Below are 13922 nucleotides of genomic sequence, written 5' to 3'. Positions count from 1 at the left end.
TACCGTCTTGTAGTGTTCTTTCCTCGGCGTCCCCGGCGTCGCTTCCCCTGGTTTTCCTGGAGATCCAACATCTGCTCTTGCTGAGCCGCGGGCTGCTAACGTGTCTTTTGTCCTGCCCGGAGTAAAATATCCCCAAAATTACGGAGCAGGCTCACATTTCATTGCGGTATCTCCGCCGCACGAACGCCCATGCCGGCCAACAACATCTGGGGGCCCTCGGCCGTGATCCAAACTGCTTGTAGGCGTCCTTGTCAGGCTTGCAAGCACTACGAAAAACAACAATTGTCGAATAAAAATTGGCCAGTAAAATCGCTTAAAATGTGCTTTCGTCACGTAAAGACTTCAAACATGAAGTATTTAAAGCAATGTCAAACCAAGGCTAGAAAAGAGGGAGAAAATGGAGATTTAAAGGAAACAAGGACGCTCTTAAGGACACTTGACAGAGTAGGAAAAGTGGTACTAGGACATGAGTGGAAAAGAAAATGAAATATCAGGAGGGTAACGTGAATAAAATAAGAAATGTGGAGGAATAGAGGGAATAAGTGAGGCAAGAGTCTCCTGCGAGTTGCTTTGATGCTGAAATTTAAACAAGGGAAATGCTCGGTGGGATTAATAACAGGAAGCACGCCCACCCATTCATAAACATATACATGCCCACAATTTGCATAAGCAAAAGTAGTAAAATTACATCCTGGTATGAGAAAGTACTAAGAAATAACGTCCAGTTGCTGTGCAATAAGTATTTTTTTTAGATCTAGCATCTATAAATGAATGTATCACTAGTAAACTTGCAGGGTGACAGCGACAGAATATTTAATGTAGTCCTATCAATCAGGTAAAAAATAAGCAAATGTGTTCTTCCTCTGGCCAAGATGCACCATCGCACCAAGATTTTACAATAATTCTGATTACATTACATTAAACAATGTCACAATCATCTTCAATACTGCATTTAGTGAGAAGAAAACATTTATGGCTTGTTGTAAGCATAACTGTCTCTTGGGGACATGAGTTTTTCTCTTTTGTTATTGTTTTGATTATTCTCAATCTTGGGTTACATTATTGTTTATGCTTCTTATGATGAAAAAGCTTTAATAAAATGCTCCATCTGCTGGAAGCAAAAAGACTGTACAAAACATCTATATATTTCTGAGCTGTATCAATCAAAACATAATTTCAGATTGTTTTCTAGTTAAAAAGGAATATGAAAGATTAAATCGTTTGCTTTTTAAAAAGTACTCTCTTAATGGTAGCGTAGTGTTTGTTATATACTCATAAACTGAGTTTAGATGTTTAAAAGTCATTTTTTTGCATGATACTTTTATCAGCATCTATGAGTTTGTAGTCTTTTAATCACTGTCATGCTTTCTTATAGTAATACATACGAATCAGTTATGTATACATGGCAAATGTGCCAAAACATTGCACGCTTTTATGAACCAAAGTATATCTATAAACGTAGGCTGGGTCTGCTGGACTTGAGGGGGTCCACGCTGAAAATCCACGCTCCTGCTTGATGTCACAAACCATCCCCTAACTATGTCATGCACGTCAACTCTTTGTGAGGAGTCAAACTCTTTGAAACGGCCAACTTTAATTCGTGCTCCTCTGGAGGCTTGCAGAGTCCTTTTCGAAATAAACCGGCTCGTGGGCTCTACTGCTTTCTTCTCCTTCCCCGCAGAGAGCCACGCAGATCACCTAACTAGTATCCCCCGAAAAAGGGTGTCCCTTTCCCACTGTACTGGTGCTTTGCTTCAGGGTGGGGGGAAGGATGTTTCTGGCGGTGGAAAGCCGACAGCTGTCCGAGAACGAGCGCAGGATTTTGGCCATGCAGGCGCTGTGCAGGAACCCCGACCCGATGGCTGCCTTCCTCCCGGTGGTGATGGATTCGCCGCTGCTGCTGGCTCCACCGCCGCAGCCTTTGCAGCCTCTTGCCGTGCCGCTCACTCTTCCGGGGCCGGTCTCTATGCCCCTTCCACGGGGCTCAACTTCAGCCACTTCCTCCTCTGCCACCACCGGCGCTCGCAGGCCTGCCGGCCGCTGGCCAGCCAAGCCCCGCACCGGTCCGCAGATTCAGTTAAGAAAACAAAAAAACATAAAACAAAAATACAAAAGTTTGGCTTTGACATCTTGCATTTTGAGCATTCTGTTTGTGCATGTATAAGTACGACTATCAACAATGAGGTCTTCACTTATTTTGATTATCTGGTATTTTATATTCCGGAACATGATTAAAATGGTTATAGTCTGGGATGCTGGGTTCAAATCCAGGCCATGTCATCTCTGGAGTTTGCAGGCTCTCCCCGGGCCTACGTGGGTTTCTTCCGGGTACTCCGGTATCCTCCCACATTCCAAAAACATGCATGGTAGGCTGATTGGACACTCAAAATTGCTTCAGGTATGGGGAATTGCCCCGAGGTATGGGTGTGAGGCTGTGTATGGGCTCCAGCACCCCCTGTGATCCTAATGAGAATAAAGCGGTTCAGAAAATGAGATGAGATGAGGTTATAAGATAGTAAACTGATATCAAGGCTTGTTTAATGTCAGTTATGATGGCCTTGTAGTGTAAACTGGGTATAATAGTGCAAAGATATCAAGGCTTGTTTCATGTCAGTCATGATTGCCTTTTTTGAGTAAACTGGGTATAATCACAACAGGGTTGTAAATCCCTAGGAATGTTAGTTTTATGTTTCTGCTTGCTTTTACTTGTAAATAAATCACAAATATCCACTGCATAGACATTTCAGAGCAATAGTAGGATATGGAATAAATCATTGTTTTTGGTGCAGGAACGTGACATCTTCGGTGAAACTGGGGTGTGATCTGGATTTGGAGTTCATAGCTCGGAATTCATGGAATGTGCAGCACCTGTCAACGGTAAACCTCGTCATTTTGTTCCTTTTTTTAACTCACTGACCTTCGATTTCCCGCTGTTAGGTCTTCAAGTCGCTGGTCATGAAGATCCGCAAGCCTCAGACTACAGCCAGGATCTTCCAGTCCGGAATCCTTTTCTGCACAGGAGCCAAGAGGTCCGTCCGTCTGTCCGTCTCCGCTTTTGTCTGCATTGCAATTGGTAGAATCCGACTGTTTTCCTCTCCGGCAGCGAGAACGAGTCTCGTGTGGCTGCCAGGAAGTTTGCCTTCAAAATCCTTAAACTGGGATACCCGGCACGCTTCCTGGACTTCAAGGTGTTAAACATCGGCGGTACTTGCAAAACATTCCCCATCAACCTGGAGGATCTCTTCTTGGCCCACCAAGACCACTGCAGGTTATTTGAAGACCAGACCACAAGGCCTTGGTTGAGCTCTTGGTTCATATCAATGTACTTTTCTTCAGTTATGAACCTGAGCTGTTTCCTGCGCTGCAGTATAACTTCCGCCCTGGTATGACGGCGTCCATATTTTCTTCTGGGTCTGTCTCGCTGGTTGGTAAGTAAGCACATGGATGGACTGTTGAGTAAAGTACATTTGCAGGTCACGTCCACACTTAAAACTTCAAAATAGTCCCATTATTTTTGATAGTCGTGGATTGTTTTTGCAATCACTCAACTGGTAATTATTTCTGCAAATAGTCAACTAATCTGTCTCTATGAAAATAACATTTATTCCTATATTAGTCAAGTCTTAATGTTTCAGATGTGAAAATGGATTGGAACTAAAAAGAATGCATTGCAAAGTGGAAGTAAAATACAATGCAATACTTTTTAGGTGCTAAAATAGATGATTTAGTCAATTTCTTAAAAAGTCCTTATTTTATAATGAATAGACCAATATAATAGACATGTAGTCTGACCAAGTCATGTTAGGAATAACTTAACATCTTAGTGGTCACCCACTAATTTAATATTAAAAGAAAAGTTAAAAAAAAAAAACACATGGCATTCAAATAGTAGGCAGTATTTTTTAGATCTAGATCTTAGAAACCCCTGATTAGACAGAAAGTTTAAATGTTAGTTTCATCCATTCATGCCTTATCTGTTGTTGTTCTCCACCGACAGGGGCAAAAACAGAGGATGAATTCTTCAGTGCGTTCCGCTCCCTGGATACCATTTTGACCAGTTTCAAAAGGACGTGAAGCCCAACAGGTGTTATCATGTCGCTTTTGCCACATAAACGTCCCTTGGACCTGAAATAAATACATATAATATATAGAGAGTTACATCATACATCATGATACTACCAACAACAATAGCTTGACCCCGTATTGATAATTTTGCTGTCATCACGTCGACAATCAAACTGAAGAACACTTTGATTGACTAAAGTGTTGCTTTGATTCTAATTAGTATTTTAGTTGGAATGTTCATTGACATGTACAAGTTGCATTGTGAGTGTTGATGTCAAATTGCATGTAAGGATGGAATAAAAATGATTTAAAAAGTTGGCTTTGTTCAATCGCCACTGGATGTCAGCAGAGTGTAGCATAGATAACTTATGATTGACACGTAACACTGTTAATATCACAAAAAAACAAAGTATCTGCAATCTAAATACTCACATTTTTAAATCTTGGAAATAAACTCCAGATGTGCTGTCCAATTTTGCCTTTCAAAATTCCAACTTGGGCCTTGAATGCAAAAGTTTACATTGTAAAACACCAGAAAAATGAATTGCATGCTTCATGTTTACTTTGGCTTTTAAATACCCAAACTCTCTTTTTTCCATGATGCTAAACATTGTGTAAAACTCTTTTGTAACACTCCTGAGGGATCACCTAAAAATCTGATTTTCATTTTGTAATCATCACAAACCAAAAAGAGCAGGAGGAGAAAAGCCGTGCAAAATTCAGTAGATATACAACCCCCTCCCCAAACCATCTGTTGTTCATGTAGCCTCCACAGACACCCGGAACTGAATCCGGGAAGGAAGCCATTGAGCACTCGGATGCACATCACAGCCTCTGCAGAGGATCGTCAATCTTAGGTGGAAGGATCATCAAGCATCTACCACTCACGAGACACTCCATTATACCTGATAGTATATCGCTCATCCATTTCCTATTGCTATTCCAAATTATTGTGAGAAGACTGAGTCCTTATTTAAACTGGCCTTTTAAAAGTAGTGCAAAAAATATATGCAGACGTCAATGTGTTAAAATTCAGGTCAAACTCAAACAAAAATACTTCATTAATCGTGTTTTAAAAGACTCGAATAATCACATTAAAAATGTATACTCGATTAAAGTTTACTAGAGTTTTGAAGTGACCTGAATTGGTTGTAAAGCAAGTGTTTGAAAATGTTTTGCAAACTAATTAATAAATACTAGCCAACCCCCAAAGCGGACTCATTTATATATATTTTTTAAACTATTTTTTGAATAATTAAGTGATTAGGCCATAAGTTGCTTAGTGATGTTAAAAGTGAAGGACCCAACTATTTTTCTTCTTCTACCAAGACAGTTTTGTAGGTTTATCTTTATGCATGCTGGACCCGTTTTCCTCAAATATAGCAAATGCTGAATGAAAATACTTCATAATTAGTAATTTTTTCAACACAGTGACCTATTAAATCTCCCATATGAAAAATCCATTCGAGTTTAAGACGGTTTTTGATGATCTTCTGTATGCAGTCCACTATATAAACAAACCCACACGATGATTAAGGAGCAGTGAATGAGTGAATGTTTCCGAACACATTCATCATTCCCTGCTCCCTAATCACTTCAAAGGGATTTTCTGTAGACTTTTTATTTATCCACTTCAGTCCGCCATATTAAAACCCCTTCCCTCAAGCTTACCTCCATCCAGCTTTGGCCGAGATGACCCCTCGGCTTCACCCCGGATCAAGGGGGCCCCCTTCTCTCTCTGACCCCAAGGTACCCCCTCCCTTCCCCTCCCTTTCCTCTCCACCTCCTGCACAAGCACAGCCTGTTGAGGATTTAAACATGAAAAAAGGGGGAAAAAAAGAACCAGGCCAGATGTTCTCAGTTGGATGGAGAAACATGGAAACCAGAATCCTGCTCTGTTCGTCATTTTTAACCCCTCGAGAACACTTGTGCTTGTATACAATGGCATTGTGATAGCCCACCATTGTTGTATTTATAGCATGTACGTCTGTGTGGATGGAAAGACGTCAAGCCTGGTTGCGCGCAGTGTCAATTCGAAGGCAGGAAAGAGTTAAAATTTGCTGCTCGGTGGAGTAGGAGGTTCATGGAGGAGGAAGAGGAGGAGGGAGGAGGAGGGAGCCCTTTTCTATTGATAGTCATCTCCACTCGGACTTTGCTTTAGTCGGGACCACGCGTGCAAACCAGGAGGAAAGAAAAGGAAGATGACACCGAGATGAAGAACCGCACACTTCAGTTGTGAGTTGATTAAAAAGCAAATTAGTCTTTGGGTTGATTGATTTTGGGAGCCGGAATGTCTTAAGGAACTTCAATTTGGGATTATTTGACTGATTTGACTGGTTAATTGGGATTTTTATTGGCTTGTGGAAGAGAATATGTTGATTGTTAGGATATTTGGTCGCATTGGTTGAAATTGGTTCCAAACTGCCAATAAAAATGTTTCGACCAGTTGCTATGGTTGGCCCACCATGAACAATGTTAGGCCAAGGGATAGAAAAAAAAGTACTTGCTAAGATAATCATTGGCAGCTACAGACTGATGCTGCGACCGGTTCTGATTCGCTATGCTTTCATTTGGAATCCGCGAAAACCTGATTAACATTGGCGTAAAGTACACGTGTAGATAATCAAACAGATTTTTGCCTTTTCAATTCGAGTCAGCATAGCTAGATTAATGAAAGTATACATATATATATAATAATCAGACGTTCTGATTGGCCTTCAATCCAAACAATGAAGTACTTTTGCGCATACAATGCAATTCTGGTTGTTTTATCTGGATAAAGGTGGATTGCATACCAGCTATTTAGCTCACACGTGTCATGATAAGACATATTTTGGTAGTCAGAGTTAATACATATTCCTGTCACATATTTGTAAACCGAACCGATTTTCTTAGACGGATTAAACCACCTTGTTTCGAAATGGTTTTAGACATTAAGCACCATCAAATACACTGAATCATGGGCTCGTATCATTATCAATAGCTGTCTTAAATCCCAATTCAAGCTGTCAATCAAAAACACCTCTGTGTGGTCTAACCTAGCTGCTCTGTGATTGGCTGATGAAGATGGCTCACCTCTTCTTGGCCAGCAAGACGGTGCCGCCGGAAGACGGCAACTTGGCGTCGTTCTCCTACGAGAAACTCAGCTCGGGCGGTAAGGACGGCGACGCCGTCGTCACGGCAACATGGGTCCCGCACATCAACGAAGCGCAGCTCCTGAGCGCGGCTACTGGGGGCGCCGAGATGTCCTGCTACCGATGTACCGTGCCCTTCGGATTGGTGATTCTTATCGCCGGGGTGGTGGTGACTGGGTTGGCGTACACCTTCAACTCGCATGGGTCCACTATTTCCGTCTTGGGGCTGGTGCTCCTGGGAGCCGGACTGGGCCTACTGGCGGCTAGCCTGGCCTGCTGGAAGCTCCGAAAGCGTGGTAAGAGGGACCAAAGGAGGAGGGAGAGCCAGGCCGACTTGGTGGTCGGCCAGGGGTACGAAGACGCTGCCAGGCTTGGCTTCAGGGTGGAAAAATGATTGGTAATCAGGAGCTTTCCGGGAGCTCCTGATAATCCGATTCCAATTAATCATAACTACTCCCTAAATGCCTTAGGAATTTAAGTTGCGTATTTTCTGGGAAATCAACAAATGTATTCTTGTCTTGACTTATTTTGTGTTTGACTGTATATGCAATTATTTGTATTTTTTTTATTCAGGTCGGCTTATCATTCTGGAAAACAGGCAACTTGATCATTTTTAGGTCACGTGGTAGTTATGTTTAACTCATTGTCTGCCATTGATGGTCCATTTAAGTTTAGACGGCTGGCAGTCTATTGTTGTCAATGGCAGACAATTAGTTTGATAAATTTGCAATTAGATTGTGTAGAAAGCTTGATGAGACATTAGATGGATTTTTGGCAAGTAGATGGCAAACTGAAGGATTTGGACCAATTGTATATAGACTTCTCTGGATTGGTCATTATATCTCAACTCGTAAATCAGTGTGACCAATCAGATAAAAGTGTCAGTCTGACCCAGGGGATGGGTAATGTTTTTATTTTAATGGATTACAACTTTTTGATGACTTAAGGACATATGAATGCTGCTAAAATGTGCAAAAAAACGGTACTTTCTATGTTTTTTCTTGACAAATGGACAAAAATTTGCAACTCCACGTAAAACGAGTACACATTATTTTCACACCAAAAAAAATCAGAAAAAAAGAACTGTGTACTCGTTTTAGGAGATTAATTTAAAATCTTTGTCCTGCACTTGGTATTAAAAATGTTTTCATGTAAACGCACAAGTAACAGCAAAATACCAAACATTCTTCTCAGATGTTTAATACTGTTAATAATCAAAGAATGTCACCAAAATAGAACAGTTAATAAACCAATTTTTTTACTGACTTATTTATTCATGCGTCACTTGCCCTTTAAGCACAACTGGATGCTTTTCTATGAATAAAGTTACCAGAACTTTGTTTGTGTTGTGTTGATGTTGCCTTGCAACAAGTGGGGTACAAGAAGGGGGGGTTGAAGGGGTCCCTTAAGGGGGTTGCAGGGCTGTGTGGTCACTTTCGCTAACTTTATCCTGACCTAACTGTGGCGTGCTGGAAGTGTGAACAGGATTATTTTTTCCTAGGAAGTGGGTAGGAAGTGACATCATAAAACTTCAATATAATCACACAAATTGCTGCCATTGTGATGGTGATAGATGTCATTTTGAAACACACACATATTCAGTCATTCATTTCCTGGATCCCTTATACTCTCAAGGGCCATAGGGGGTGCTGGAGCCTATCCCAGATGACTGAATGCACCAGGCAGGAGACACCTGGAATTGATGGCCAGCCAATTGCAGGGCACGAGGAGACAAAGGTCAACCATTCATGCTCACACTCAAATCTAGGGGCAATTTAGAGCCTTTAACTAGCCTACATGTATATTTTTGGGGATGTGGGAGAAAACCGGAATACCGAGAAAAACCTGTGGAAGTCTGGGGAAAAACATCAAACCTAAAAAATTGAAGACCCACCTGGGATCAAACCCTAGACTTGCCACCGGGCCACCCACATACACACATATACATATCCCTTTTCCCCAGAAACCCTACTAGTCAACTTCTTAGACTTGATTCCTTGATAATTACTATATCTATAAATATAAATACACATATATGTATTTATATTTATAGATATAGAAATTCTGAGGAATATATAATGTGTGTATATATATTTATAGACAGAGAAATTCTGGGGAATCAAGTCAAAGAAGTTGACAAGTAGGATTTCTGTGGAAAAGGGATATCCCATCTGCGCCCTCCCTTCCTGAGATGTAGCACAGTGGCAGCACTAACGCTAATCACACCCAAGACTCCCGGGCGGAAAAGGCCTGGCACGCAAAGAGATTGGATGAAAGGGACCGGCTGGAGAACAGGAAAACGTTTGCCGCTTGTCCACGCCCGCCTCTTCAACTTTGACCCCTGGTGGAGGGCAGGACACCCATCAAATCAGGGCTAAAAAAAACAGGCAGCTCAATTTTAGATTATAATAAATGTCAATTTGGTCTTCTTTTACCCTCAACTTAAATCATTCAAAATGTATTGCATAGTCCTTTCCCATATCATAACTGTATGATCTCCAGCACCCCTGAATGTCTGGTCACCCTGGGAGAGGCCTTTCCTTCAGTCGCCTCCTTTCATGTGTGCGCCTGCTGACGGATTTAAACAGTTGTTGAAAATGGCGGGGTGGGGACAATGTAGGAAGTTGGGGAAGTGGTATGTAGCAATAGAATTGCCGCCCCATTTTAAACGGGGTCCCTGACTAGAGAGGGCCCCCACCCAATGCATTTCGATTATAAAATTTGTAAACGCTGATTACAAAACTTGCACCAACTCTGAAAGGTAAGAGGTCATTAGGTCAAAGTGTCCAAAAGTTGATAGTTTAAACCACTTTTTTTGCTCCAAGATGTGCTTTTCAAGGTATTAACCTTCCACGATCCACCCTCGAGCGTCCCAACGCGGATTATGTTATTAAAAGTGAGCAGCCTTTGCCATTGGTCGCCGACACGGACGGTGGGATTAATTCCCACCCAGCCCCGGCCGGCTGCCGCGCGCTCGCTGCGCTGCTCCCATCGCGCGTGTTATCTCTCTCATTTCATCTCCCGTCACCCAACCTCTCCTCCTCTCTCTTCTCGCCGGCCGCCGGTCGCGCTATGAAGCGTCAGCATGGGTTTTATGGAATTCTACCTGGAGATTGACCCGGTGACACTCAACCTCATCATCCTGGTGGCCAGCTATGTCATCCTCCTCTTGGTTTTTCTCATCTCCTGCATCTTGTACGACTGTCGGGGGAAGGACCCCACCAAGGAGTACGCTCCCGATAACGCCCCGCCCGCCCCGGGACAATCGCCCATCCGCCTGGTGGTCATGCAGAACTCGCCCGCGTCCACCCGCGCTGGCGAGCCGCCAACACCCGACCTGAGCCGAGATAGGGAGAAGAAGAGCACCCTGGTTTGAGCGAGGGGGGGGATCGGCCTGTGAAATTGCGAGCGCCCCGCTCGGTCCGCGTCCACTCGAGCCTCCATCAGGGGTAAGAAAAGTGCAAGTAGGTTATTTCTAGGAATCTGGGTTAAGCACAAAATGGCTTTAAGTCTGGAAAATTGACTTTTAGTTTCAAGTAATTCAAGACTAAAGTGGACAATTGCAATAAATGGGGGAAAGGGGCAATGCTCCATTTTGAGTCTATTGTATATTTCATCTTATCTCATCTCCTGAATCGTTTTATCATCATTAGGGTTGCAGGGGGTGCTGGAGCCTTTCCCAGCTGACTTCAGACTAGAGGTGGGTGATACCCTGAATTGGTGGCCAGACACTTCCAGGGCGCAAGGAGACAAACAACCATTCACTTTCACATTCATACCTAGGGGCAATTAAGAGTGTCCAATCAGACTACCATGCATGCCTTTGGAATATGGGAGGAAACCGGAGTACCTGGAGAAAACCCACATAGACAACATGCAAACTCCACTTATGTGGAACGACCTGGATTTGAACCCAGGTACCCCACTGTGAGGCCGACCCACTAACTATTTAAATGCAAATGAAAGAAGATATCTGTCAAAGTCCAGACAGTCGAATTATAATAAAAACATCTTCAAACAGGTTGGAATGTTATTTGATTAAAAATTTAATTTAAAATAATAGTGCATGAGAATGTAGTTTTTACCAAAACAAAGAATTTTAGTGCAGTTCAAAAGTCTGACTGTGACAAGTAAAAAATATTTAGAATATTTGCAAGACGATGTTTGAAGATTACACATATTGATTAGCAGTCGCATCACACGGAATATCAAGTGGGATTACCAGATTAACATCACATCTAGAACTGATTAATGATCAGCCCAGATGTTGGCGTTATCTTTTCTGTTAATTACATACAAGAACACACAACTTTTTGGACTTTAAAGGCCAGACAACAAATCTCTGCCCATTCCAAATAAATTGGACATCTATCTTCATCTATGGAAGCCTATTAGTGAATTTCTTCAATAACCATCCTTGTGTACTCACAATATTTTTATATTATTCACAAGCTGTACTCACATGTTGTTTTCTTCCAGGCTTTTGTCTCGCTCGGCCTGCTGGGAAAAAAAAAACAAGGAACACAACTCCCACAATCCCTTTGGACTCTTCCCAAACCTGACTTTGCTCACCTTTAGGTCACATGACCTGTTGGTCACATGACTCCAAATGACAATGAGGGCTTTTACTATGAAAAGAATGTTCCAATTTCAATAATTATTTATTCTTCCATGGCAATGTTTGGATGCCATTTTCTTTTCTCTTATGAAAACCAAAAAGCATCTTCATCAGTGTTAAAAGACTAAAGTCAAAAAGGACATAAGGATAATGAAAAGGAAGTTGTTTTGGTGCTTTGGCCAAATCCGCTTACATAATGCAGCCCGTCACTCATCCATCAGAGGAATTGCACACTTATCCGTCTGTGCCCATCTTCCATGTTTGTGGATTAAACTCTACCCGCAGAGTATTAGCAGGCCGTATTAAAAAATGGGTTTGTGCTTTTTTGTGCGTCCATCGGGGCGGCTTACATAAGACCGGACTTTGTTGGCCCACAAACATGCAACCCGTCTGATGGCGAGCGAGAACGTCACATATAATTCCGCCTCATAACATCCCTTTTCAGAAAAATGGCACTTTTGTGGCAATTGATGAACAATTATTTTGGTTAAGAATTATGTTTATTATGGATTGTATTCAATGTTGAATTGGAATTCCGTATTTTTCGGACTATAAGTCGCACCACCCAAAGAATGCGCAATGGCAGTTTTTTGATTCATCAGATAAAGAACAAACATTGTACGTTAAAGTAATTGTAAATGGGCACCTTTTAATGTAACATTAATTAGATTTTTTGGATAGTTATTGCCTAAAAAGCACAACATAAGTGTACTTAAGGCTAGGTTAAACTAACTATAAAGTGCGACTTATAGTCCAGAGAATACAGTATTAAGATTTGCCTTTTTTTTTTTTTTACTAATTAGATTTTATGACAAATTTATTTTGAATTGAAGAACCTTTTGGTATAATACATGAATTTGTGTTTTGATAGAAATTTGATGTTCCTTTGTCCACTTTTATTTGTACTTTATTCCCAATTCTCTTCCGTGAGATGAACTGAAGTACAGTTGTTGATTAATATAAAACATCTGGGAGCAGCAGAGGACTTTTAATTCTTGGGCCAGCTGCTGCTTGCAGATTTGGAAGCTAAAAAAAGGATTAACTAAATATTACTTTCATGTCCTCAAAATGACCTTATGTAATATTACTCACATTTACTGCTAAACACATCAACTAACAGCTGTACACAAATTGCAATTTGTACTGTATCTTGTATGTGTAGATCTATGTTCTCAAAATCAATTAATATTTAATTTTTATTGTCATTTAAATATGTGAAGATGATGTGTTTACTTTTCAATAAAATTCATCTAAAGTTCAAATTTGAAATATTTTTTAATATGTTTAGATTTGAATACAATTGCAAAATAATATAAAAAATATTAAAATGTTTAATTTAATTTGGGCACATAGTACATTTAAGAATATATTAATTTTATCATGTTTTTGTGTCAACACTCCTAGAATATTAATAACAGGTAAAACACACAAAAAAAGGTTCTTTTTATGAGTTTGCTACCCCCTTCTGGCCATGCCAACTCAAGCAAAAATCTAAATTTTGAAATGTTTTATTTATGTTCATGGAAACAAACAGGATAAATAAAGGAATTGAGCATAGAAACATCAGATCGAAGAGAAACATAAATTACACGATAAGTAAAGAAAACCGAAACTAATGTTCGATGTTGTGTGTTTACATTCACGAGAGGCTCAGTACAGCCAAGAAAAAAGTATCTGTACATTGATAGAAAGTTCATTCTGCATGAAAATGAAATTTATCAACTATCAATTTGTACTCTTTTGCAGTATTTCCAACTACAATGGAGGAAACAATAATGAATGCCCGTGTTAAGAAGATTTCAATACTGTAGTGCTTCAAGTTGTGTTACCAAATCCCCCCAAAATACACGCAAGATACCCATGGTTGTACAAAAAAAAAAAAAAAAAAGTATTCAAACATCTCAACTGGTTTTGGTCTATAGTAATCATAGCGCGCAAACCCATACAATATACATTCATGTCAGTGCTGAGCTGTGCAGAAAATTACAAATGACTTTTTAAAATAAAAATATTATTGCACTAATAATAATTCAATAGTGAAGAGTTTGGTTTCGTCATATCAAACATTACAAAACAACAAAATGGCTTCCAGTTGACGCAAAAAA

General features: G+C 40.7%; 4 protein-coding genes across 6 annotated transcripts in view; 3 read left to right on the top strand and 1 right to left on the bottom strand.

Annotated features, from left to right (window-relative positions):
• The window catches only part of ankfn1a (ankyrin repeat and fibronectin type III domain containing 1a), a 33551-nt gene extending 32948 nt beyond the window's left edge, over positions 1-603 (bottom strand). For both annotated transcript variants that reach the window (XM_077738757.1, XM_077738758.1), the window contains exon 1: positions 4-603. The gene's annotated coding sequence lies outside the window, so the exon portion shown is untranslated. The remainder of the gene's footprint in view (positions 1-3) is intronic.
• Positions 604-1586: 983 nt separating this feature from the next.
• On the top strand, positions 1587-4382 carry LOC144211468 (uncharacterized). The gene is made up of 6 exons (XM_077738760.1): positions 1587-2076; positions 2790-2877; positions 2938-3029; positions 3104-3268; positions 3337-3428; positions 3998-4382. The coding sequence occupies exons 1-6, from the start codon at positions 1772-1774 to the stop codon at positions 4072-4074; spliced, it is 819 nt and encodes a 272-aa protein (XP_077594886.1). The 5' UTR covers positions 1587-1771; the 3' UTR covers positions 4075-4382.
• Positions 4383-6183: 1801 nt separating this feature from the next.
• LOC144211580 (transmembrane protein 100-like) lies at positions 6184-8539 on the top strand. 2 transcript variants are annotated; one of them, XM_077738938.1, is made up of 2 exons: positions 6184-6300; positions 7108-8539. In XM_077738938.1, exon 2 carries the CDS (start codon positions 7126-7128, stop codon positions 7591-7593), a length of 468 nt encoding a protein of 155 aa, XP_077595064.1. In that variant the 5' UTR covers positions 6184-6300; positions 7108-7125; the 3' UTR covers positions 7594-8539. The 2 variants fall into 2 exon arrangements, with proteins under 2 accessions (XP_077595064.1, XP_077595065.1); XM_077738939.1 differs by having other exon boundaries at positions 6199-6300; positions 7132-8539.
• A 1623-nt stretch (positions 8540-10162) lies between these two features.
• smim36 (small integral membrane protein 36) lies at positions 10163-12674 on the top strand. The gene is made up of 2 exons (XM_077738532.1): positions 10163-10648; positions 11679-12674. Exon 1 carries the CDS (start codon positions 10285-10287, stop codon positions 10573-10575), a length of 291 nt encoding a protein of 96 aa, XP_077594658.1. The 5' UTR covers positions 10163-10284; the 3' UTR covers positions 10576-10648; positions 11679-12674.
• The last annotated feature ends 1248 nt before the right edge of the window (positions 12675-13922 follow it).

The sequence above is a fragment of the Stigmatopora nigra genome, chromosome 18 (genome assembly GCF_051989575.1).
Source record: "Stigmatopora nigra isolate UIUO_SnigA chromosome 18, RoL_Snig_1.1, whole genome shotgun sequence".
NCBI lineage: Eukaryota > Metazoa > Chordata > Actinopteri > Syngnathiformes > Syngnathidae > Stigmatopora > Stigmatopora nigra.
This window is presented reverse-complemented; position numbering and strand designations above follow the sequence as displayed.

Excerpts from the sequence above, each read along its gene's own strand:
- LOC144211468 (XM_077738760.1), top strand. The coding sequence starts at position 1,772 with ATGTTTCTGGCGGTGGAAAGCCGACAGCTGTCCGAGAACGAGCGCAGG. Across the intron at positions 3,030-3,103 it reads TTCTGCACAGGAGCCAAGAG|CGAGAACGAGTCTCGTGTGG; the intron begins GTCCGTCCGTCT and ends CCTCTCCGGCAG. Across the intron at positions 3,429-3,997 it reads TGGGTCTGTCTCGCTGGTTG|GGGCAAAAACAGAGGATGAA; the intron begins GTAAGTAAGCAC and ends CTCCACCGACAG.
- LOC144211580 (XM_077738938.1), top strand. The coding sequence starts at position 7,126 with ATGAAGATGGCTCACCTCTTCTTGGCCAGCAAGACGGTGCCGCCGGAA.
- smim36 (XM_077738532.1), top strand. The coding sequence starts at position 10,285 with ATGGGTTTTATGGAATTCTACCTGGAGATTGACCCGGTGACACTCAAC.